This window comes from Dipteris shenzhenensis, chromosome 25, assembly GCF_047967505.1.
Source record: "Dipteris shenzhenensis isolate YYH24624 ecotype China chromosome 25, Dip_SZ_1.0, whole genome shotgun sequence".
Taxonomy (NCBI): Eukaryota; Viridiplantae; Streptophyta; class Polypodiopsida; order Gleicheniales; family Dipteridaceae; genus Dipteris; species Dipteris shenzhenensis.
Window position 1 is genome coordinate 7,590,241 of NC_141620.1, and position 23,709 is coordinate 7,613,949.

The 23,709-nt window shown below is 43.0% G+C and overlaps 1 protein-coding gene across 2 annotated transcripts in view; it reads right to left on the reverse strand.

Moving 5' to 3' along the window:
• Positions 1-23,709, reverse strand: part of LOC147885393 (putative trehalose-phosphate phosphatase C) — a 143,878-nt gene that overhangs the window by 74,423 nt on the left and 45,746 nt on the right. For both annotated transcript variants that reach the window (XM_087396389.1, XM_087396390.1), the window contains 2 exons: positions 4,802-4,858; positions 4,325-4,426 (listed from right to left, as the gene is read on the reverse strand). In XM_087396389.1, the coding sequence (XP_087252515.1) occupies positions 4,325-4,426; positions 4,802-4,858 (159 nt within the window). The remainder of the gene's footprint in view (positions 1-4,324; positions 4,427-4,801; positions 4,859-23,709) is intronic.

Sequence of the window (23,709 nt, forward strand, 5' to 3'; positions counted from 1 at the left end):
GCAGGGTAGAGGATGAGAGAGATTGAGCTAGCTATCCTTGAGTCCTGGTGGGAGGGACTTTGCGTGTGGATGGACAGTAGATGGTTGGGCCAGTTTTCTCCGACTGGTGTTCCCTTGAGGATGATGATGCAGCGAGGCAGCACGCAGCCCGGTGTTTTCCGTGTAGGACCTAAAGGCCTACGCCAAGCACTCACTGAGAGAGACCTAGAGATGGATGGGAGTCTAGATGGGATTCACTCACAGATGATCAGAGTGGTGGGACGCACTTGGGGAAGGAGTGGCACACTGACCCTCCCAGTATCTCAAAGCATGAGGCCACTAGGTGGCACCTCTGGCTTTGGCAGGGTAGGCCCTTGAGGGAAGTCCAGTGGGATCCGAGAAAGTGGTTCTGGCCCTCCAGGGCCGGCCTTACCTAGCAAGTGGACAAGGTGCCTTTCTTTTCCTACACCACACGGATTGGCAAGAGGCTTCAGATGGATTTTTAGACATGGACCCCCTCGAGGGAGAGACATTGGGTGGCCCAAAGAGTGCCCCGGGATGTCAGTTCCACGTTTTGGACGCGATTATGGTCCAGTTTGCGGCCGAGGAAGATATCCTACTTCTTCTGGCTAGCCGCCCATGGAAGCTTGCCCATCGACCCGTGGTTGCAGCAGATGCGGGTGGAGAGGCAGTGTCATTGTTGCTCTGCTGGTTTTCTGGAAAGGATCCCGCACTGCCTCTGGAGCTGTCATAGCACAATGAGGATTTGGATGGAAGCCCTCACGATTATGACCTGTATGCAGAGTCTTCAGAGGGACTACACTTGGGGGATGGTGGCTTGGTTGGCTGAGGGAGGTCACGCGTTCCAGATTGACGAGATCTCCCTAGCTTACCGGATACAAAGTCAGAGCATTCAGAGGATAGAGCTCCATGAGGCGGTTTCCCCTGATAGCCTTGCTCCTCCCTCTCCTCCAGAGGACAGCATTCAGGAGGTAGTAGCCAGTATCACTGCGTGGAACATTTGGGTTGCTCGCTGCAGTCTGGTGATGGGTGAGCATTCAGTTCCACCCTCGGCTATCTTGGTCGCCATCTGCCAGGATATCATCTACACCCTACGCTCCACCTGGGAGCGTGGGACCCCAGGCTCTAGGGCAACTGTCGTCGCGAGGCATGCTTGATTCTGCAAGGCTTGGCCTAGGAGTTTTTTACATTTTCACTCTGCGAGGGATTCGCTGGCTGTATAGTTCCCCCACCTGGCTGTTAGCCCAATACCAGAGATCCCCTAGGCAGTGAGTTGGGCTTCTCTGGAACAAGCCAGTTTTTCTTTCAGTCTTTTTTTGGTTTTTTCCATACTCAACACTTCGGGGCTACTGTTTTGTATGAAGTTTTTCAAGCATTAAAAGAAGGTTCCTTTATTTCAAAAGAAAAATACTATGGGCCTTTCAAAGTTATTGAAAGATAAACAATGTGGCGTACAGGTTAGAACTACCGGATGGTTGGAGAATTCACAATGCCTTCCATGTGAGTCTCTTGAAACCATTCCATGGTCCTCTTCTAGAGGATTTACTTATTGAGGAACTACCAGAGGTTGAAGGTAAAGTATCTCGTTGCTACTTGGTGAAATTTAAGAGCTTTTCACTACATGCGAAGTGGTTGGAGGAGCAGGAGCTGGCAGATGTACCCCAAGATTTGCAACTTTATCTCGAAGCTTTTCAGCTTGAGCCGACCTTGGTCAAGGCTCCTTCAAGTTCACCAGGGTGCAGGTCTAGAGTATTGCCTAGTACTCAAGAGGGGGGTAAATTCCTCCACCTCCTTGTCTACTGAAAGGCCCAGATGTCTAGAAGTCACTTTGACACTATATGTTTCACCCGAGATACTGAGCTAGGAGTATATCTACCATGGGACTTCTATGACCAATGTACTAGTCACTTGGATGTATTTTGCGTTGATATATGATTTGGTATCCATGGCTCTACTAATCATATGTTCAATGTTGGTTTCTGCAATGCATGTGAAAATTTGTGAATCTGATCAATCCGTTTGTTCATGTATTTAAATGGCTAGCAATCAAGGTCGATTGCCTTGTGTCAACACCGGGTATGTCACGAGGACATGAATTCTAACGTAATTGAATTTACGCGTGGATGCCTTGGACCTTGGTGGCATGAGAATCCCAAGTGTGCCTTGCGGTAGTTTTCTGGTGATCCAAGAGTGGTAAAAATCCCTTTCACTAAAAATAGCTCCAAGAGCCACGTTTGGCTAGCTGGCTTGGAAAGCAAGCAGTAAGGTAAATTTTGCTTTGAGGCTTGATTCTAGACCACATAAGAATAGGAGAGATAAGTCACAGGTTGGGAGAGTGCTCTAGGGGTATTCTATCACATCGCCTTGCTGATTTTCGACTACCATGGCAGTGTATGGGCTGTGCTAAGACCCTCCAGATCAGTTGGCTTTTTGCCGATTTCCCAGCCTGGAAGCTTGGCGATTTGGCTCTGGGGCTGTGCAGGTGCTTCTGGAGTGTGCCAGGTCAGGGATGAATTGATTTGTGGCGGTCTTGGGTTGTTCCAGAGCTCCTACAGGCTGGACCAGTTGCTTTTTGGGCCTTCTATGCTGTGCTTTTGCTGGCTGGTCTGTCTTTCGCTGATTTCTAACAGAGACCAAGTTGTGGATGCCGTGGTTGGTCTATTGCTTGGCAATTGAAGCCTGGTCGTTGATATTTTGGGTTGATTCCAAGCTAAGGCTGTTTTCCAGGTGATTGTGCAGTGAGATTATTCACAATTGGTCAGCTAGGGTGCCTTGCTGCACATTGAATTCCATTGGTTGTTAGTCGACGGGCACTGTAACAACCAAGGGCTGAGTGCTGGCCTTGCTTTCCACGGGATTGATGCCATAACATCAGGTTAGGACTGAAATTGCTAGGTGATTTCCACTGAGGGAGAGGGGGGCAGGTTGCCAGAAAGGTTTTTCACTTTGGGATTGGATGCCTGCATGGTATTGCATTGGCTGAGTTTGCTGGAAGCAAAAGCTATGCTATGTTTTGAATGCCTACAGGGGTCGTTGTAATCCGTTTTCAGTGCAATAAGTAACAAAGAAATATCGCAATGGACGCTAGCTGATTTGGGGCCAATCGGTGTACTGTGTTTCTGAGCAGGAGCATTCTACTCCCTTGTGTTTGTTTCTACTGTGGCTGCTTTTCCAATGGGATAATACTTTCTAAATTGTGATTTTTAATTTATTATAGACCAGCTGCAGAAGAGTTCCTTGGTGTCTGTGTCACTAAGGAGTTTATTAATAGAATTTCTTTTATGTGGGAAGAGAAAAGTAGTTTGATATATTAAATATGTGATCATGCTCCTAATTTTCTCAACTCGCACCATTTTGTTGCAAGGTATGAGAAGTAGAATGTTGTCTTTCAATGCCCTTCTCTTTACAAACTTCAATAAATTATGTTGACTTATATTCCTCCCCTTCATCCAATCTGGGAAACTTTACCTGCTTAGCATCTGCTGGCAACGGATTCCTTTAAGTATTTTAAGGTCTCAAACTACTCATTCAAGAAGTACACCCATGTTTTCTTAGAATAGACATCAATGAAGGTCAAGAAGTAAGTCCACCTACAACTCATTTGAAAAGGAGCACGCAGGGTATAATGTATCGATTTAAGAATATCTTCTTTCCTTGATCCTTTCTTTCATAACTTCACGCAGCTATGCTTTCCCAAGATACATCCTTTGTAGATCATTCTCTCTTGAGGAAGGTGAAGCAAGCCAATCCTTTCCTATTTATAAGAACTAGGCTTTGCATATTCACCTAGCTGAACTTTTCATGCCACAAGACTTCTTTCCTATTGAGTTGAGAGATATAGGCCCTGAAGTTTGCAATAGATCATATACAGGCCTTCTTCTTGAACTCCTCTGGCTACGAGTTTGAGTCTCATCTCATACGAGACATTTCCCTTCATCCGATTCCACCTTATAACACAAGCTATAATGGATACACAAAGTGAGATGTAGCAACTGAGCTGCAAACTGAACAATGAGCGCATTATATAGCTAATAGTAACGCGGGTGGTGAGAAGGTATGAGAGAGGAGCCTCCTAGGGGCTTCTCATAAAAGCTAGGTCTATGTGGCACACTGACAGTCTGGCTATCAAATGCAGTTTCCTATCAAGTTTTTTAAAGATTTCTTCCAGGACCCAAACAAAGTCAATGTAAGCACTGCAAAAGTGGGCTAAATATCATCTTGCATAGTTTTGTTTGAATTTGAGCAAATATTCACGAGACAAGGAGACATTATTCAAAGTTGCACAATTAACCATGATTGCAGGAAAAGAACTAGAATTATCAACCTCTTCTTTTACACATCGGAAGTGTAAAGTAGCACAGTACTTGTTGTGGTCCACTCTTGCTCCACTATATTTCTTAGTCCTTTCCCTCAACAATTCACATACCTGTGATAAAAGAGCATACCAAATAAACCATCTACTGAAATACATGAGTTGTATGAGTGTCATAAGACATTTAGAACCTCCCAAAAGAAAGTTGCAACAATCTAGAGTCCCTCAAATGTAGAACAACTACTACAAGATCTTCTCTAATGGCAAGTTGTACGCATTTCAATGTGAAAGACTGACTTGCTCACGTACAGTTTTTGGATGGAAATATTTGAGGTCTTCTACACTAATGTTGTTTGAGGTCTGATTATACAAAAGTGACTTCGCAACTTCACACGCAACGGACATATCCTAAGATTAGTCATGATAAACTGTAAAGCAATGGCAAAAGGCAAAACAAAAAGCACATAGCATAGAAGAAGATTAAAGCACCTCATCCATCAAGGGTAGGTACTCACTCGCTGGCTGGAAAAGGACCACATCATTCCCCTGCAAATTATGATACAAAATAAAACAAAGGGGAATGTTTGCAAGAGTGTCAGAAATCCTGTAACGCATAGAGCTACAGAAATACAAAGGTAAATGCAAATTAAGAGATCACTTTTATCAAACAAAGCGGCATGCATGATGCTTCTTCTAGCTCAAATAGACACAACAAAGAAGCTGATAAGAACCATGTCTATACTGTAAGTTGATTTTCTTAAGTCTTCTCCAAGCATATCAAATACGATTAGCCCATTTATTAATCCCTTCATTTAACCTTGCACAATTCTATTGGCAGCATTTGTCACGGGGACGTGAATTTTCTAAGCTTTAGGAATTTACGGTGATAGCCCTAGTCTCCAACTAAAACAGTTCAAAGCACACTTCAGTGCAATTAATTCCATGGGCCAAGGCAAGGGACTGAAGGTTAAGGAGGGGTAAAAATCCCTTTAGCTAAAAATAGCTCCAGGAGTCACATTTGGCAAGTTGGCTTGTGGGCGAAGGCAAAAAGTCAAATTTTGCTTTGAGGCTTGTTTTTGGACCAAAGAAGAATAGGGAGAGGCAAGTCACAGGCTAGGAAAGTGCTCCAAGGCTATTCTATCACAACGCTTTGCTGATTTTCGACTACCAAGACAGTCTGTGGACTGATATCAGGAGGGTTGCCAGGGCTGCCAGAAGCTCAAAAAACGAATTTCATTTTTGTGCCAAGAGCCAGTTCGTTTTGCTGCATGCCTGTTTTTCATGCCTTCACAGAGCCCCAACTCTGATTCGCACTTAATCCAAAAGCCTTCTAGGCCAAGTGTCTTTCAAAATCGCACTTTTCCATTTAGTTTGGACCTTCCAGGCAGCTTGATTTGCTTCCAAGCAGGAGGATTTGCTGAGTTGCACTTGCTAGAGGCTTTCCAAGGCAGCCAGATTTGATTTCCGGTACACTCCAAGATCCCCAGACTGAGCATTTTCAGATTTTGCATCTGTTTGAGCAGCTCCGGCCACAAAATCAGTGTCCAGCCTTTTCAGAGTGCCATATTGCTATCAGATTCAAATCGCCTTTCAGGATTGGACTGTCAGGGGCCTAAGGGATGCCAAAAGAAAATCGTTTTTGCTGTTTTTCACCTCTTCTAGGGCTACTCCCGCTGATTTCGCCTGCCAGATTTCTTGAGAACTGCTCTAGAGAGATTCACCCCTTTGCTTGTTGCTGTTTCAGGGTTCCAAGAGCCTTCAGATTAATCAATTGCTTCCCAGAGGCTCTCCTACGGCCTTAGAATCTTCAGATCTTATTGTCTTGTTGCAAATAGCCTTTCTGTGTTCCGCAAACAGCCAATGTTGGTTATGGTAAAATCCAGTGCAGTATATTTATATTCTCATAAATTTACAAGATGGGAAGTCTCCAAAATGGAGAGTATCCCAAAGATCAGAAACATAAAAAGAAAAGCTCTATGCAAGAAGCATGTATATCCCCCTCATGGCAGGCATCATATAAGGAAACCGCAATGAGGCTCGGAAAGATTCATATGACTTGTGAATCTGCCGACCCAAGTATGCCAAATTATGTTCACTCCAGATTGTCCAAAGAGCCCAATATCTCACCCATGAGAAAAATAGTGAGTATAGAGACAAAGACCTCATAAATCTGCCAAATAACCAAAAATGTTTCCTAAATCCGTGACTCGGGAAACGGAGCCATTTATGATCTGAAATTCTCCCGAGGAGGTTCCTAGAACACAGGCAGTGCCAAAGCAAATGAGGGACAGTCTCTGAAGGAGCCTGACATCGTAAACATGTGGATGGTGCAATGCGACGTTTGGCAAGTGTTATTCCCACTGACAATGTGCCTGTCATGCATCTCCAAAGAAAAAGTCTTTGTTTCAAAGCAATTTTACACTTCTATAATATCAGGAGATTCTTCCGCCACCATGAGAGGGGCTTCCGGATATGCCACAGAGTATTAGCATATTGCTGAATCCATGGGGCAGGCTGAAGAAGCCTGTAGGCTTTGATGGAGGTCAGGGCAGGCAGAGGAACAGGATGAGAGCATGTAGGAGAGGGTTGCAATTGCCAATCCATAAGCCTGTCTGTGTCAGCCACAGGAGAAACAGGTAGAAAAGATGTAACAAATCAACAATTTTCTTCCATATCAACCTATGATGCATTCCCAATGCATAGGAAGCACTGCCCTGAGAAAAGGATAAGACAGAGCCCTGATCATCTACCACATGATTTATACACCCACTTTTTTTTTTTGTGTGAAACCAGGAACTATAAAATTAACATGAAATCAATGTACATGACATTAGACTCCAAAAGAGAGCCCAATGAAAGAACTCAAAAACAGTGAGAAAACACTTCAAGGCTAGTAGCATCCAAGTCCCTCGCAGCATAACTATCATATAAAGATTACTTGAGGGACATTCTGAAGAAAGCATATGCCCGAGGAAACTGTTGTCCCATCCTAAAATACAATCTCTATGTCCAAATAGTCCATAGTACCCAAAAGCGAGCCCAGTGAAAGAAAAGGAGGAATGGAGACATCTAAGATGAGAAGCATCCAAACATCCAGAAGAGTTTCCCGAATCTGATAGAGGGAAACCAGAGCCGTAGCAAATGAGAGACATGAGTTATCAATATTCGAGAGTGCGGGCAAGACCATAACAAATGGAAGAGGAAGCAATACGACATGCTTCCAATTTCACCCTAATGGAAAAAGCTCCCACTATACATCTCCAAAGGAAAAGCCTCTATTTTAATGAAACTGCTGTAGCAACTGCTTCAGCCCAATAATAATCTGGTAGATCTTTCTCATTTAGCATGGCCCGAGATACCTTTCTAATATGCCTATTTTTCCTTTCTGCAATTCCATTTTGCTGTGGGGGCAATTTAGCTTTTCAAATTTTCCTGAGTTTTGATTGCCACCAAGATAAAGGCCTATCCAAATTCCAAAGAGTGTTGGCATGCTTATCAATCCATGGCGGTGGAAGAAGAAATCTGTAGACCATCGAGGATGTCAAATTATGCATTGAAAGTGAACAGGTAGCAGGAGACAAAAAAATCAGATTCCAGTCCAGTAATCTATCCTGTACAAACAACGGAGAAACAGGAACAAATGGCTGCAACATAGTTGTAAGTGTTCTCCAAATGGGCCTATGATGCAGACCCAGGGGGAATGTCCTGCAAGCTTCTGGAAATGAAAGCACATAACCATGTTGATCCATCACATCTCCGACAAATCTTATGCCCAATTTCATAAGATTATATGCTTTAATTGGTGCCTGTAAAGCAAGAGGCGATTCAAACACCTTGCTCCAATGGATGCTTTGCAAACGAAGAGAGTTACCATGATGGGAGGAAGCACCTGACCATTTAGCATAGAAAGAATTCTCTTCCAATCATGAATAAAAGCAGTAGAAACAGGACAGCCAAGAATTTTACCCTGAAATGTGGTCATATGACTGCTTCCCAGTGATCTGTAATCCAATGCCCATATGCATGGGACTTCATGTTTTCACACATAGCTGCTAACATGTCACGCACCATTCTTTCACAATCACGATCAAAATTGTAGCAAGATAATAATCACGAATGAACAAGAAGAGAGATTCCAGTATGAATCAAACTGATGAGTCTTTACAATAATTTTAGAGAAGAATCACTCTGTGAAGGAGCTCGATACCACCCGTCCACCCCCGAGCTATCTCACTCTCACTCTCACTTTCACTCTCACTCGCATGAAGATGTTCAAATCAGATGATCAAATGATCAAATCTCAATCACACTCTCACTCTCACTCTCAATCAGATGATCAATGACAAGTGGTATCAGAGCCCGGTTTCGATGGCAGACAACGAGGCAATTATGAAGAAACTAGAAGAACAAGATTCATTGATTCAAAGGCTAACCATGGAATTAAATAGATTGTCCAAAGGAAAAGGCGTAGCGGATAATGGAGCTAGTGGTGGTGCTGCTGGCAGAAATTTAGAAGATGAAGAGGTCTATGTCGAGCTTGGTGCCGGGGTACCGAGGCGAAGGAGACAAAGAGGTGAGGAAGATGTTGCCGAATCTGCTCTTTTGCAAGTTTTTAAGAAAGCGAAACTCTCTGAATTTGATGGTGAGAAGAAGACCGGGGAAGATTTGGAAGTGTGGCTCGAAGAACTTGAAGATTTCTTTGCCCTACGAGAGTTTGATGAAGCGGGAAAGGCTAAGATCGCGGCATTACAGTTACGTGGCCTTGCAAAACTATGGTGGAAGTCGCATGTGCAAATCCGTGGAAGAATATAACCTAAGAAAGATAGCAAAATCAAAGTTCATTCCAACAGGTCATCGTTTTCAAGGGTCACAAGGTTTAGGTATGCCTCAACGAAAACCTGATTATTCGAATATGCCTAGATTTCAAGAGAGGAGTAGCCAACCTGGGTACAACCAAGTGGGAAGGCCAAACTTTAATAACCGAAATCAGAATCAAAATCAAAATCAAAAAAATAAAGGAGTTTCAAATCAGAAAACCCAAGAAAACGCACCTTGGAAAAGTGATCCAAAGTGTATTGAACGGGCAAGAAGATTGGGATTATGTTTCCGATGTGGTGAGCAAGGTCACCGAACATTTGAGTGCCCGAATAAAGCAAAATTTAATTTTATGAAAGGACCAATGATGGGAGCGGAGCAAAGACAAATCAGACGAATCCAACCATGGACGAAGCGGGGGACAAAGGTAAGTGCTTGGAACCTATGAGATGTATGGTATCTTCCACAACTCATATACATGCGTCTGTGATTAAAGTGATGGGGAAAATTGGGAATCAAAACATAAGTTTTCTTATTAACTCCGGTAGCACTCTTTGTTTTATATCCCTGAAATTCCTCAAGACTCTAAACGTAGAAATTAGGGATCAAGTCAGAAGACCAGTCCAACTTGCTAATGGAAAATTACATTATACTCAAGGGCTTCTAGAAAATCTTTCCTTCAATTTAGCACAGAGGAAGAGTAAGGGAGATTTTTACGTTATTGAGATGGGGAAGTGTGACGTTATTATTGGAATGGATTGATTAAATGTAAACAAAGCAGTTATTGATTGTGGAGAAAGGACCGTTAGTTTTCTTAATGAAGATGGCAAAGATAACGTACAAAAGTGCAATAGTAAGGTCTTCCCCTTGAACTTTGTAGTAGAGAGTATGATCTGCATTGGACTTCATGTATACCAGATCAGCAAAATACTTGTCAATTCTGCTGTACCAACTTCTGGGTGCTTGTTTTAAGTCATAGAGACTTTTCTTGAGATGGCAAACCTTATTCTCCTTTCATGGTTCAACATAACCTATTGGTTGTTGCATGTAGACTTCCTTGTCTAGGTAACCATTGAGAAATGCATTCTTGACATCGAGCTGGTACACATCCCATCTGCTGAGTGTCACTAGTGATATCAAGAAATTATTCAAGGAGAAGAAAGAGATAGTAAAGCTTCTCTCATATCAGCCATGAATTGCTGCGAGGAGTAAGACATGGCTGTGACACATTCCTCGTCTTTGCTGATAAGTTAAAGGAGGGAAGTGAAGATGAGACAGTACCACACTATGTTACAAAACTCCTTGAAGAATTTTCCAATGTGTTTCCTGATGATTTACCTGGGATGCCACCGCCTAGACATCTTGATCATGCTATAGAGTTAGAACCAGGGACAAGTCCTTATTGTCGGGCTCCCTATAGATTTAATGTGGATCAACTAAAGGAGTTAAAGCTTCAATTGGATGACTTGTTAAAGAAAGGGTTTATAAAGCCTAGCGTTTCTCCTTGGGGTCCTCCAGTCTTATTTCAAAAGAAAAAGGATGGAACTTATAGGCTTTGCATTGACTATAGAGGATTGAATCGGCATACTATAAAGAATAAGTACCCTCTACCTCACATTGATGAATTGTTCACTCAATTGAATGGTGCCACAGTGTTCTCTAAAATTGATTTGCGATCTGGTTACCATCAGATTCGTATTAAGGAGGAGGACATTTCTAAAACTACTTTTAGAACTCGCTATGGCCATTATGAATTTACTGTGCTTGCTTTTGGCTTGACCAATGCACCCGCTACCTTCATGTGTCTAATGAATGATGTATTCCGTAAGTATTTAGATGACTTCATTCTGGTTTTTTTGGACGACATTTTTGTATATTCCAAGAATGGGGAACAACATGAATAATATCTAAGGAAAACACTTGAAAAGTTACGGGAGCATAAACTTTATGGGAAAAAGAGCAAATGTTTCTTCGCTAAAGACAAGCTTGTGTATTTGGGTCGTGTGATTTCAAAAGATGGTATTCATATTGATCCTGACAAAGCAAGGCTTATTTCAGAGTGGCCTAGACCGAAAAATGTAAGGGAGGTAAGAGGCTTTATTGGCTTAGCACAATATGAGAGAAAACATATCAAAGATTTCTCAAAAATAGCCTCTCCACTTACTGATTTGACAAAACTTGACAAGCAGTTTATATGGACGGAGAAGTGTCAACAAGCTTTTGATACTATAAAAGACAAAGTGGCTGAAAATTGTATTCTCAAGATACTCGAGATGGGTAAACCTTTTGTAGTGACATGTGATGCTAGTGGTACCCAACTTGGATGTGTACTTTCTCAAGATGGTCGTGTAGTGGAATATGAGTCTCGAAAATTAAGGAAGCATGAAGAGAACTATCCCACGCATGATCTCGAATTGGCTACCATTGTTCATGCATTGAAACATTGGAGACACTTTCTACTTGGTGTAAAGTTCGAACTTCGAACGGATCATGAAAGTTTGAAGTACCTCTTCACTCAATCATTATTGAATAATAGGCAAAGAGGATGGATGAATCTTCTTTCCGAGTATGACTTTGAGATTAAGTACATTGAGGGAAAGTAGAATACGGTGGCTGATGCTTTAAGTAGAAGACCTTTCGTGAATGCCATCACCCTTATTCGTTCCGATCTTGCAGAAAACATTAGAAATGAACTTGAACATGATGTTTTTTATGTACCTATACTTCAAAAGATTGCTCAAACACCTTGTGAAAAGATTGAAGGAAAGTTTCATTTGGTGAATAATAATTTATATTGCCATAATAGACTTTGTGTACCATGTGATTCACCTTTGAGATGGAAAATCTTGTATGATTATCACGATGCTCCATTTTCAGGACATGTTGGATATAACAAAACATACAGCAAGGTTTGAAAATCATTTTATTGGCATGCACTAAAGCATGATGTTCGTCGTTATGTCCAAGAATGCTTACAATGTCAACAAGTGAAGGTGGAACAACATAAGATGCCTCGTAAGATGCAACCTTTGGATATACCTTTCAGGAAGTGGGAATCAATATCCATGGATTTTATTACTAAACTACCTAGAGCTCGAGGGGGATATGATACCATTTTTGTCGTCGTTGATCGTCTTACAAAAATGGCACATTTCTTTCCTATAAAAAAGACTGATGGTGCTCTTGAGGTAGCTAAGTTGTTTGTGAAAGAAATTTTCCGATTGCATGGGATGCCTAAAAGTATTGTGTCAGATAGGGATTCCAAATTTACCTCTAATTTTTGGAAGGCCACATTCAAAGCAATTGAGACGGAGCTTAAGATGAGTACAGCTTTTCACCCACAAACAGATGGAGAAACTAAAAGGGTTAATCACGTACTTGAGAATATGCTTCGAATGTATGTTAATGAGAAGCAAACAAATTGGACTGAATTCCTATCCTTAGCCGAGTTTGCTTATAATAGTTCATGGCATAGCTCCATTCCAATGACTCCATTTGAAGCCATGTATGGTCAGAATTGCCGCACTCCTGTGAATTTTGCGGATCCTCAAAATAGAGTCGAAGTGTCTAGACAAATGCTTGAGAGGATGGATGAGGAAGTGAAACTGATTCGGAAGAGCATTCAAAGGGCACAAGACAGGCAAAAGCATTACTATGATAAGAAGCGGTCTTTCCATGAATTTCAGATTGGGGAGATGGTATTTCTGAAAGTAATACCTAAACGCAGTAATCTAATCCTTGGGAAGGATAGAAGACTCTCACCTCGTTTCGCAGGACCTTTTAAAATCTTAAAGAGGGTGGGAATGCTTGCATATCAACTTGAACTGCCTGAGAACATAAAAGTGCATCATGTTTTCCATGTCTGTCTATTGAAATCTTATGTTGCCAACCCAACTCATATTTTGTAGAACAAGTCTAGGATCATGGAGGATGGGACTTTGAAAGTCGAACCTGAATATATATTGGATAGGAACATGAAGCAGCTTAGGAATAGAACAATAGAAGAAGTTTTGGTTAAGTGGGATGCTTATCCTGTAGAAGATGCTTCATGGGTAGACTTAGATGCCTTGACTGAGTTTCCTTCATTTAAACTCTGAGAACAAAGTTCCTGAAGAGGGAACGGATGTGACGCTCCAATTTTGTATATGAAATATTTTGGAATATATATCACAGATAGTGTTCAAAAAGGATGGTTTTGATGTTTTGAAGGTTTTGGGAAAGTTTGGTGTTGGTCGAAAAATTTTGGTTTTTGTCCATTATGGTGTCGGCTGGATTTTGCGGCTTGATTTTGAGTTGGTTAGAGAAATAACTTAAAGAAACCCTGAATGAGAAAGTTTTAGATCTTGTTGAGTAGAAAAACTTCATCCTAGTGAAAAATTTATGGTTTACTAATTTGCATGCTTGTATGGAGGTTAGAAGTTGCTAACAAAGTGGTTTTGAGCTAAAAGTGCATCTAGATTTCCGTGTCAAGAGTTGCAGGCATTAGACGGAGGTCGAGATGGAAGAGTTAGCCATGAAAGGTCAAATACAAAGGGAAAGAAGAGGGTCCGATCTTCGAGATGAGCTATTCAGCTTGTCCATTGAGACAGGCGTGGTGATGCTCCGAACAGGGCCGTTTTCATGCCTTTTTAAAAAAATTATTTATTTATTTATTTATTATTATTATTTTTTTTTTAAAGGAGACGTCGAGATTCCGTACGCGTTTGCTATCAAAAGCGCGCGCTAAAAGAAGGTGAAAAGCACACGCACGCTTTTCAAGAAAATCTGTTTTTGACCGAATTTAGGAGCTTTTGGCCGTCTTTTTTTGGAGTCGTGAAAGGCTATAAAAGAAGAGGAGATCATGAGAAGGAGAACACACAATCCAACGCACGCATATCAAGGCTGTACAAAAGAGAAGAGAAGGCACGCATCTCGAGGTTGCACGAGTGAAGAGAAGGCACACATATCGAGGCACTGCGAAAGTGACAATTTAGCGCACGCGAATCGAGGCAGCGCAAAGAAGAAGATACGATCAAGATATTTTGAGAGTGAGAGTGAGAGTGAGAGTGTGATTGAGATTTGATCATTTGATCATCTGATTTGAACATCTTCATGCGAGTGAGAGTGAGAGTGAGAGTGAGAGTGAAATAGCTCGGGGGTGGACGGGTGGTATCAAACTCCTTCACGGAGTGATTCTTCTCCAAAATTATTGTAAAGGCTCATCAGTTTAATTCATACTGGAATCTCTCTTCTTGTTCATTCATGATCATTATCCTGCTACAATTTTGGTCGTGATTGTGAAAGAACGGTGCGTGACATAACATAATAGCCCATGGCTAATTTTGCTGAGAGAAATCAGCAATCATAGTGCTCTTTCTTGCCAACATATGAAACTGAAGATTGAGAATATTCAGTCCGCCATGAGTCTTAGGAGAACAAACAGATTGCATGGGAAGTAGTCGCAAAGCCTTTTTGTGAGATTTGCTTTTCCAAAATATCTCCATAGCCTCGGACATATGGGAAGCCAAATGCTTAAAAGACCAGTGAAGAAGAGGCAAATAAAATTGCACATATGCCATAATGATAGACTGGACTATCCGAAGTCGAACATGTAGAGGCCAAGTTGATAAGTGCCAATATTCCAGCTTCTTGTTAATCTTTTGAAGCACCCATTTAAGCTGTTGTTGAGGGGCAATATTCCAGCCAATGGGATACCCTAAATGCCTCACAATGGTATGGGAAGAAATAATGTGGCCTGGCCAGAGAAGTGCATGCCAATCAGCTTCTTTCAATGCTAGAAGATTCGATTTCTGAAAGTTGATATGCAGTCCAGCAGCTATGCCAAAATCATTCAAAGTATGCATCAAATGAGAGAGGTCACTTTGAGAATTCTTGGGCATGAAATACGAATCATCAGCATATGCCTGTGTAAGAAACGGCTGTGCCCCTGGAATTTGCAAGCCATGAAGCTGTCCTGTATCTGCAAGATGGTCCATATGCAACAATAACGGATGAGTAGCAATGGCATACAGTAGCGAACTAAGAGGGCATCCCTGTCTCACTGAACGGGTCATAGTCCATGTCCTTGACAACCCACTACCAAGTTGCAAAGACCTTGAACATTGTATGTAATGCAAGTAATTGAAGCAGACATAGAAGATATGTACAGTCGAACCAAGAAACATAGTAAAGGTATAAGCAGTCAGGCCTCAGCCATGACATCGACGTCCACCTGGCCTCCTGGATCAATAGCTCTATCATCCTCATCATTGTCACATACAGGAATACCCTTCTTGAGCACATCAACCCACAATCGAGAAGTCAGGCTATCAGAAGCAGGGGTAGAGGCCTGACCAGGGGTGGAAGTAGAGGCATCCCAATGCCGAGATTGTAACGGTCGTGGCTTAAGCGCAGATACCTTTTTGGGTTGCTACCAGGCAGCCTCAGGAGAGGCATTAGATTCTGAAATTTTGCCCTTTCCCTTATCCTTTTGTTTGGCTGAAACCTGGACCACACTTTCTTTGGGAAGAACGGATTTAGATGCCACATCACCCAACTTGCTAGGCGTTGCCTTAGGCCCTGGACCATAAGTTCGAGGGGTAGTATTTTCTGGAGCAATAGCTATAGGTGGGAGCTGATGCAGTATTGCACGACACTGTGAAGCTAGATGGCCAAATTTATGACAGGTAAAACAAGCACCTGCAAATACTCCCCATTTCAAGTCAAAATATTTTCGCCCAAGGGAACATCTTCCACCTCTACCGCAATAGGAGGGGTTGGGTGATCTGTATCCCAAAGAACACAAAACCGATTTCGATTACCCGAAGGACGGGGTGGGCATACAACTTGCCCCAAAGTAGCTACCAGACTTGGTAGCTCAGCCCTCATATAATCCGGAAAATCCACTACCTCAACCCATACAGGGCAGTGATGTCGAATGAGACCGTGATAATCCTTATTTGGCAACCATGGCATGACATGCACCATTTGTCTGCCATAGAATAGAGGAGACATCTCCAATATCTGCTGACGATATGAGGCATCCAAAAAGTGCACTTCATAAAAACCTCGAGAAGCAAAGTATACTCCTTCAACAAAGCAACCTCCCAACAAAGCCTGAACCCACTGAGCCACATCATTTGTATAAGGTAAATTCCCAGGGAAGAAAATGATAACTGCTTGCTGAGAGAACTTCCGGAGAGGAGTAACCAATGAGGGCAACTTCAGCTTATACTTAAGGGCCGGGGGAGGTTTGGCCCACTCCTTCCGACTGTGGTGAAATTCATCCTTGAGCATGTCGAAAACATAGTAAGCATCTTCAGAGGCTGAGGTAGAGAATTCGACTTGCTGTCTTTTAGGGTCCCGGGATAAGTCCTTCCGAGAATAGCTTTTAATATGGTCCTCCATGGAGGTGAGCAGGGCAGAATTGATGAAGCGAAAGAGGGCAGCAGGGTTTATGCACAGTTATGGACGGGTGATACACAGCAACGGGGAGGAAAGCAGATGGCAAGAAGGGGCGGATGGCAGCAGCTAAAGCACGCGAGCAAGAGCGGGGCGAACACCAACGGGGCTGTACGGAAAGGTTTGTACGGACGAAAATAGATTGTACGGAAATATCCAGCAGAAATTGTACGGAAGAGGTTGGGCTGTTTGGAGAGGCTGACAGGGCGCTGAAAACTGCAATTGTACGGAAGGACTGACGAAGACGTACGTGCACACAGAAAAAAGCAGAGGTCGGAGAAAACATGCGGGCCTGCGCTCAGATCTGCGCAGGGATGGCGAGTTTACCGTAGGCACTGGTACATTCATCCGAAAACCGTACGGCCACCGTACGAGCGTACGGACAAAAGGGGGGCCTGCAAGAAGATCTTGGCGGGGTGCTCAGCTTGCTCACGCTCACCTCTCACTCTCACCACACACACACACACCACACACTACACCTTCTCTTCACACACACATGCACACGCACATATTTTTTTTTTTTTTTAAACCAGTAACTATATCGCACACACGCACACACCCTTTTTTGTGAAACCAGTGACTATATTATTATTAACATGAGATCAATGTACATGTCATTAGACTCCAAAAGAGAGCCTAATGGAAGAACTCAAAAACAGTCAGAAAACACTTCAAGGCTAGTAACATCCAAGTTCCTGGCAGCATAACTATCATATAAAGATTGCTTGAGGGACATTCTGAAGAAAGCATATGCCTGAGGAAACTGTTGTCCCATCCTAGAATGCAATCTCTGTGTCCAAATAGTCCAGAGTACCCAAAAGCGAGTCCAGTGAAAGAAAAGAAGGAATAGAGACATCTGGGATGAGAAGTATCCAAACATCCAAAAGAGTTTCCCAAATCTGATAGAGGGAAACCGAAGCCGCAGCAAATGAGAAACATGAGTGATCAATAACCGAGAGTGCGGGCAAGACCATAACAAATGGGGAACTGTCTCACGGTGATAAGAGCAACGGGGGCAGGAAGGGGAAGCAATGCGACGTGCTGCCAATTTCACCCCAATGGAAAAAGCTCCCACTATACATCTCCAAAAGAAAAGCCACTGTTTCAATGGCAATTTGGCTTTCCAAATTTTCTTGAGTCATGATTGCCACCAAGATAGAGGCCTATCCAAATTCCAAAGAGTGTTGGCATGCTTATCAATCCATGGCGGTGGAAGAAGAAATCTGTAAACCATCGATGAGTCCAGATTATGCATTGAAAGCGAACAGGTAGCAGGGGATAAGGAAATCAGATTCCAGTCCAGCAATCTGTCCTGTGCAAACAGTGGAGGAACAGGAACAAATGGCTGCAACATAGTTGTAAGTATTCTCCAAATGGGCCGATGATGCAGACCCAAGGGGAATGTCCTGCAAGCTTGTGGGAATGAAAGCACATAACCATGTTGATCCACAACATCTCCGATAAATCTTATGCCCAGTTTCTGCTGGAGATATGTGATCACACACACACACACACACGCACACACTTTTTTTTTGTGAAACCAAGATACTTATATTATGAAACTTTCATTTACATCTAGGCAGTGCTCAAAAGAGAGCCAAAGCCCTATGCATCAGAAGCAGTAAAAGAAAAGTTGAATACAAGAAACATCCAAATCTTCCTCATGTAAGGCATCATATAATGACTGCCGCAATGAGGCTCGGAAGAACTCGTATGGATGCTGAAGGGGAGAATTCAGATATGCTTGATTACACTGCAACCAGAGGGTCCATAAGGCCCAGTATCTGATCCAGTGGAAGAAAAGAGAATACTGTGACAGAGATGCTGATAGTTTGCCATACATCCAAAAAAACCTGTAGAACCGATGTGCTGGAAATCTGAGAGATAAGAAATAGGAGATTCTGTCTAGAAGGTTTCTAGAATATGAACAAGACCACAGTAGATGCGGAATACTCTCAGATGTAAGGTGACATCTTGGACAAAGAGGTGAAGCTATCCGTCTTTGAGCCAATTTCACCCCTACCGGAAGAATACCAACAATACATCTCCATAAAAACAAACGTTGCTTCAATGGCATTTTCAACTTCCACATCAATTGCAATTTTCCCTTCCACCAGGCTAATGACTTGTTCAAATGCCATAGAGAATTAGCATGATGGACAATCCAAGGAGGAGGTAATATCAATCGATAAGCCTGTATAGAAGTCAATAAATGCAAAGGCCTAGAGGAGATGCTTGTATTTGAAGACTGAAGGTGCCAATCTTGAAGCCTGTCTCTGACATTCAATGTCAGAATCGGAACCAGAGGGAGTAAGAGATCAGCAATAGCTTTCCATATAGGTCTATGATGCATCCCCAGATTGTATTGTCGACATGCTACTAGAAAAGTGAGAATATTTCCTTGCATATCTACTACGTCATCAATGAAACGGATACCCATTTTCATAAGATTATAAGCTCTGATGGGTTGTTGAGCTGCAAGGGGAGAGGAGAACACAGCACTCCAATGAATACTTTCCATTCTGAGTGAGGAATCTGTAGAAGTAGGAAGGGGAGACCATTTGATGTGCGAGAGTACTTGCTTCCAGTCCTGTATCAAGGAATTAGAAAATGGACAGCCAGGTATTTTACCTTGAAATTTGCCCAGTACTACTTCCGATGGATCAACTAGCCAATGTCCATAAGCATTTGTGGTCATCTGTCCACACAAAATTGCCAACATAATGGACCAAGGCTGCTCTTGTTGAAAAAATGTCTTGAGCATAGTGATCTTTCTTGCCAACACATGAAATTGGGTGTTGATTATAAAAACATCCAAGACCAAAGTATCCAGATCTCCCTGTTGAATACAATCATAGAGTGACTGACGAAGGGATCCTCGAAAGAAATAAAATGGATCAAAGGAACCAGAGCCAAATGATAGATGAGTCCTCTGCAACCAAATGCTCCATAATGACCAGAAACGGACCTAGGTGAGGAACAAGGCAAACGAGCGAAGTCGGGGAGGGGTGCAACCAAAGATCCAATAGAAGCGGCCAAAAACCACCGAAGGAAATCGGAGCCGAAGACAGTGCGAAATCCGATGAATAAGATCCCTGGAGGTGGAGCACGTGCATAATAAATGTGGGATGGTCTCCAATGAAGAAGCACAGCGCTGACATCGAGAAGAAGCAATGCCGCGACAAGCCAAAGTAGTGCCCACCGGTAGAGCTCCAACCAAACAACGCCAGAGGAGAAGGCGTTTCAGCGGCAAAGAACTTTTCCAAAGAGATTCGAGAGTTCGTTGCCACCAAATCAAAGGCTTTGAAAGATGCCAGAGTCGATTACCATGATCATAAATCCATGGCACCGAACAGAGCCCATGATAGACCCTGTGAGAAGTAAGGTCCTGTAGAGAGATAGGAGCTCCAAAAGGGGAGCGCGGAAGGAGACACCAATCCTGTAGCCGATGAAGAGGCTGCAAAGGAGGGGCCGGCAAAAAAGGGGCAAGCATGAGACCAATAGCATGCCAGAGAGCGCGATGATGTAAATGGAGAGCATAAGTTTGGCAAGCAACAGGAAAGGAAAGGAAATAACCCTGCTGGTCGACCACATCTCCCACAAAACGAATACCTGTCTTCATTAGATTATAAGCCTTGATGGGATACCGCAAGGCTAAGGGAGGAGAAAAAACTGCACTCCAATGTAGACTTTCAAGGCGAAAGGAATTCCCCTGTGGAGAAGGCTGACCTGTCCAAGAAGCAGTGGAAAGTACAGTTTTCCAATTGCGAATGAGCGCCGTGGCACATGGAGCACCTGGAATGCTACCAAAGAAGTGGCCTAAAACTGCTTCCCAATGATCTGTAATCCAATGTCCGTAAACATGCGATCGCATAGTAGTACACATGGTAGCGAGCATAATAGCCCAAGGCTGATCCTGCACAAAGAAAGTGGAGAGGAGGGTAGCCTTTCGCGCTAAGAGATGCAGATGAATATTCAAAATGTTAAGCCCCCCATGCGACTTGGGCAAACAAACCAAGTGCATTTTGAGTAAGCGCAGGGCTTTACAATGGTTCTTTGTTTTTACACACACACACACACACACACACACACACTTTTTTTTTTTATAAATCCATGATTATATTATCAGCAAAATTTACATGAGGGTCTCAAAAAACAGAGAGCCTCAACAGGGAATCAAAAGCAAAGAGAAACTATTTCCAGGCATGACTGAGGAAGATCTCCTTGATGGCAAGCATCATAGATAGATTGCCGTAGGGAGAGTCTGAAATATTCATAAGATTGCAAGAACGGATTCCCAAAATATCTCATGTTGTGATCCTGCCATATGGTCCAAAAAACCCAATATCTGACCCAGTACAAAAATAAAGAGTAATGGACCAGGGTTGTAGGAAGTCTGCCAAAAAGCCAAAAATGTTTCCCAAAAGGAAAGTTAGGGAAACGAAGGCGAAGCGACATGGAAATTTTGCATATGAAGGTCTTAGTGCTGGAGCACATCCAAAACAAATGAGGCACCGTTTCAGAAGGGGCCATGCATCGAAGACAAGAAGCAGATGCAATCCTTCGTTGAGCCAGAGTGACCCCCACGGATAAGGTTCCTGTAAGACAACGCCATAGGAAAAGCTTTTGCTTGAGAGGCAATTTGCTCCTCCATGAATTGCGGAGATTCTTTTGCCACCAAGCAAGTGATTTTGCCATATGCCAATGAGAATTAGCATGTAAGTGAATCCATGGTGACGGCTGGAGGAAAGAGTATGTCGTGCTAACCGTTAGGTCAGAAAGAGTAACAGGACGAGAATTTGAGCCCACCAGGTGTAACTGCCAGTCGTGTAATCGGTCCCTGCTAGATAAAGGAGGGATGGGAAGAAAAGGCTGCAGCAATTCAGCAATTCTTCCCCAAATAAACCTGTGATGCATGGCTAGTGGATAAGAAGCCATGGCTTGAGGAAAGGAAAGCATTTGACCAGTAGCATCGACAACGTCATTTATACACCTGATCCCCAATTTGCTGAGATTATATGCCCGAATCGGCTCTTGGAGGGCCAATGGAGGATCAAAAACAGCATTCCAGCAAATACTTTCTTGCCGAAGGGAATTGGCATGAGACAAAACGGAAGGGGCCCAATGAGCATGCGAAAGGACCTGTTTCCAATCGCTAATAAGTGAAGTAGCAAAAGGGCAACCCGGGATAGAGCCTACAAATCTGCCCAAAATGACCTCCCCAAAAGTCAGTGATCCATGCACCATGTGCAGTAGTACGTAAGGACGTGCACATGGTTGCAAGCATATGAGTCCATGGCTGCTTCTAACGAAAAAAGGTGAGTAAAAGAGGAATTTTCTTGGCCAAGACATGGTGCGCAATATTCAGCACATTCAATCCACCGTGCATCCTTGGGGAACAGACTTTTGTCATCCTCGTAAGTATTAGAGCTTTAGCAGAAGACTTTGTTTTTCATAATAGTTCCATAGCGTGAGACATAAAGGCAAAAATGTCTTGAGAAGTCTAGTGCATCAAAGGCAAATAATATTGAACATAAGCCATAATAATCGACTGGACAATCCGGAGCCTAACATGAAGTGGCCAAGTGGAGAGCTTCCAATAATGGAGTTTGGCATGAAGCTTGTCAAAAATCCACTTTAGCTGTTGTTTCCTAGTGATGTGCCAGCCAATAGGGTGACCAAGATGGCGGACCACATCATAGGGCTGCATAATGTGCCCAGGCCATAGAAGAGTATGCCAATCATATGAATGCAAAGGTATGAGGCTAGATTTATCAAAATTAACATTCAGGCCAGCAGCCAAGCCATATGAAGAAAGAGTGTCCATAATAGTCTTCAACTGCTGTGGAGAATTATGTTGCATAAAAAAAGAATCATCTGCATAGGCCTAAGCGATAAAGGAAGGGGCTCCAGGAATCTGAAGACCAGTGAGAAGACCTTGTGCGGTAAGATGATCCAAGTATGAGAGAAGTGGGTGAGTAGCAATGGCATATAACAGGGCACTGAGTGGACATCCTTGTCGAACCGAACGACCCAAGGACCAAGATTGCGAGAGATGATTTCCAAGGATGCATTGGGCTGTAGAGCCAACATATAAGCAGTAGATGACATTAGCCACTTTTGGCCCGAAGCCCATCTTAGCCATTGTTTGTGAGATAAAATCCCAGTTGACCGTGTCAAAAGCTTTGGCAAAGTCCACTTGCATAATAAAAACATCCTGTTCACAATATTTTGCATATTCAATAGCCATGAGAGCATTGCCAATATTATCATGAATCTGCCTCTGAGGGACGAAACCATATTGCAAAGGATGTAAGCCCTCATAAAGCACTTGATGAAGACGGTGCACTAGCATTTTAGCAAAGAGTTTGTAAACAACAGGCATCAATGTGATGGGCCTCCAATCCATGAGATGCTCACACAATTTCCTCTTGGGAATGAGTTTAACTATGCCATGCTTCCATGAGGAGGGGAGTACTCCTGTGTGCCAAGAGTTATTAATCATTTGTAGGATGACACCTTTAAGACCCTCCCAAAAGTGTAAGAAAAACTCCACTGTGAGACCATCATACCCCGGTGCCTTACCAGGGCTAAGATGAGACAAGGCATCATCAAGCTCCTTATCAATGAAAGGCATATCCAGTTTGAGAGCTTCCTGTGGGTTGATAATGGGATGCACATGATGCAAAAGAGTCTCCCGAGCTTGTAATTCTTGCAAAGAAGTAGTATTAGGGGGTGCAAACAGCTTCTGAAAGTAAGAAAAGCATTCATGTTGAAGCTCTGAGAAAGACCGAGTCCATTCACCATCCCGTTTACGGACTCTAAGGCAAGATGTCTTTCTCTTGAAAGCATGTAACCCTTGAAAAAAGGATTTAGAAGAGCATCCTTTATCCAAAAATTGAGTCATCCTTGCCCGAACCTGCCACTTAGCCAATTTGCGTCGGTCATTAGCTTGCAAAAGAGCTTTTGACTGAGCGAGAGTGTCCATTTGTTGGGAAGAAAGGGGCTGCATCTGAAAAAGTACAGTCAAAGACTGAACCACTGCTTTAGCATGCTGAACTTTAGCTCTCCAATCAAGCATAAAATGACTCCCATATTCATGTATGGCATGCTGAAGCCTGTCCACAAGGCGTTGCCATGCA